Raw genomic sequence first — 2,794 nt, 5'->3', positions numbered from 1 at the left:
AATCAACTAAAATTAACTTTTAAGGCATAAATTCTCATTTTCATCAATTTTCAACATAAAAGCTTTTCGAAAACCTTCCCGGACTGCGCACGCAAATCGATAAATGATACTTTTAAGATTTAAGAGTACAGATTCGAGTTCTAAAATATAATATGACCTTTTGGGTCATCACACCTGTGCCGCCTAGTCTTGGGGGTTATACTGTATTGGCCGTGTTTAGGCCTTGTCATGAATGTATCAGATATGTTTGCTGTTTTGGAACTATTTATGTCTTTATTTATAATATGACTCTGTAATTAAAGAAATCTGGCTATATATTTTTGAATTATGAATTGACTTGCTTAGCAAGTACGGATAGGCGCCATCACGGCCTAAGGTGGGATTTTGGGACGTGACAATTATATTATAATAATAACGAGCTTATTTGGCCAAGCTTCTAGGAGGTTAAAACTTTTTTGTCAAAAAAGTACTTATTTAGAAATTTGAGGTGTTTGACCAAGACATAGAAGTGCTTTCAAGGAGCAAGCAGTTTTTCTACTTTTAGGAAGAAGCTACAATATTCTAGTTTCTTCTAAAAAACAGAAGCAGAAGCAAACATTTAATTTTTTTCAAGATAAAAATATCCTTACTATAAATTTATATTTTTTATATTACCCCTCATTAATTTAACATTTTTTTTTAATTTTTTTTGTTTTACCATCCCTTTCTTTTATTTTATTTTATTTTATTTTTGTAGTGTTTTTATTCTACTTCTCCTATTCTTTTCTTGGAACAATCTCTCTACTATAAATAGATTTCTTCTTTTCTCTTCCAACATTGTTTTCTCCTATTACTCTTTTAAATAACAAGGCTAACTATGATATCCAAGCACTCTCTTCAATATATATGATATCTTTTTTCTTTTGTAGTATACCAAATTTATATGATCTCCAGTTTATATATTTATTTATATTCTTTTTGGTGTGCGTGTATATATATACTATTATTGGCAGAATGCAATACTACCTAGTTTGTTGTTTTCTCAAGAACAGATAGTGATTTTCATACATGTAACTTGTAAGCACGTATGTCCCTATCAATATTATTGCATTGGTATATTTGTATATTGATTAAAATATATATATATATATATATATATATATATATATATATATATAAATTAATAACTTTTTTTTAAATAATTTAATTATAAATAAACCTTTATTATCCTTTTTTATAATTAGACACTTAAAAGTACTTTTTGAAAAGATTTGACCAAATAGAATTTGCTTATCAAAAGTGCAAAATATACTTCTCAAATGAATTGGCCAAATATAAACTGCTAATTTCCAAGAGCACTTTTCAAAAAATACTTTTCAAAAAAAGTAGTTTTTGGACGATCGAGCTCTACGTTTCAATCCCAAACAAGTTGGGCTCGACTATATAAACTCTAACCAGACATGTCGCTTCACTAATTTAAATCCACCTTAGTTCAAAGAAGTGCTTAAGCAAATAAAGTTTTAGAGACTGAACTACGCCAAACATAAACCTTATAGATAGAGTAGCAACAAGTAAAGTTTTAAAGACTAAATTACACCAAACCATAAAATTTATAGACAGAGTAGCAACAATATTGATAAATTGATGCTTGAACAACTAGGGACGAAGGACATGATTGGTTTCTGCAGTAGGTAAGAAGTGTTTCTTGTTCAAGCAAGACCAAGCTTGTGCTTGAGTTCCAAGACAAAACCATAGATCTTGTGAGGATGAGGAAGGGACTTTGAGACACTCTCGCTCTCCATACATGTTTTTGCCCATACCACCAGCTTTGGACACTCTGCTTCTATACTAAAGTTTGCACAAGTCTCATAAGAATAAAACCAACTAGTAAAGGGAACCAAAGCCACATCCACAAAACCCAGATTATCACCACCAAAGTAAGTTTTATTTCCAAGCTCTCCTTCCAAAGTCTTGAGTATTTCTATGAATTCCTTCTTTGCTTCTTCTTGATCTTCACCTTTACCGCTCCACACTCTTCTTCCTGTGCTATATATCTGCATTAAACCAACGTCCATAAGTATTGACAGAATCAGGAATTCTAACAAGGGGATAAAAAAATTCAAATGTGAAACACCTAATATTCAAATGTACGACGACCTTAAACAGCTCGGTGAAACTACACAAGATGAACTTAGTAAAGGTCATGTTACATTGACTGTTAAGTCTTTGTGAGATGTTTATTACCTTCTTGTCAATATAGTCGGCCCAGAATCTGGCTTGTGACCTTTCGTAAGGATCAGAAGGAAGTAATGGACATTTGTCATGCCAGACTTCATCAATGTACTCAAGAATGTTTAGAGACTCACAAATGGCTTTACTATTGTGAATCAAAATAGGGATCTTTTTGTGAACAGGGTTCATCTCCAGAAGCAAAGGGCTTTTATCAGATAAGTTTTCCTCCTTTGCTTCATATTTGATTCCCTTTAAGGCCAATGCAATTCTTAGCCTCATACCAAAAGAGCTTGGCCAGAAATCTAGCAGAACCACGTTGTTGCTCTCCATTCTTTTTGTTTGAGAATATATATGTAGTGCTTATAAAAGTCATTGAACATTAGTAGTACTATTTATAGTGATATATATTTGCTTAGATGTCATTGCTTGCGTAATGGGAAGATTTGGTTTGATATTGCAAATACTTCTTTTCCAAGAAAGACTACTTAATATAATTAAAGCATGCCAATGTGAACGAAATTCGTCAAAATATTCTTTCTAGTAGAAAAAACTAAGTTGTCCTCCTTTCATGAACATTTGGATA

At 31.8% G+C, this 2,794-nt stretch overlaps 1 protein-coding gene and 1 non-coding gene across 2 annotated transcripts; one reads left to right on the top strand and one right to left on the bottom strand.

The window, feature by feature from the left end:
- Positions 1 to 1,512: 1,512 nt before the first annotated feature.
- On the bottom strand, positions 1,513 to 2,588 carry LOC142170726 (putative glutathione S-transferase parA). The gene is made up of 2 exons (XM_075233043.1): positions 2,224 to 2,588; positions 1,513 to 2,033 (listed from the first exon to the last, which is right to left on the bottom strand). The coding sequence occupies exons 1-2, from the start codon at positions 2,539 to 2,541 to the stop codon at positions 1,689 to 1,691; spliced, it is 663 nt and encodes a 220-aa protein (XP_075089144.1). The 5' UTR covers positions 2,542 to 2,588; the 3' UTR covers positions 1,513 to 1,688.
- Positions 2,078 to 2,157, top strand: LOC142174166 (small nucleolar RNA snoR4). Its single transcript, XR_012703514.1, has one exon. It is a non-coding gene; the product is annotated as a small nucleolar RNA snoR4 (small nucleolar RNA).
- Positions 2,589 to 2,794: the final 206 nt, after the last annotated feature.

The sequence above is a fragment of the Nicotiana tabacum genome, chromosome 2 (assembly GCF_000715075.1).
Source record: "Nicotiana tabacum cultivar K326 chromosome 2, ASM71507v2, whole genome shotgun sequence".
Taxonomy (NCBI): domain Eukaryota; kingdom Viridiplantae; phylum Streptophyta; class Magnoliopsida; order Solanales; family Solanaceae; genus Nicotiana; species Nicotiana tabacum.
This window is presented reverse-complemented; position numbering and strand designations above follow the sequence as displayed.

Coding starts and splice junctions, on each gene's coding strand:
- LOC142170726 (XM_075233043.1), bottom strand. CDS start 2,541: ATGGAGAGCAACAACGTGGTTCTGCTAGATTTCTGGCCAAGCTCTTTT. Junction 2,034..2,223: donor CCGACTATATTGACAAGAAG/GTAATAAACATC, acceptor GGTTTAATGCAG/ATATATAGCACAGGAAGAAG.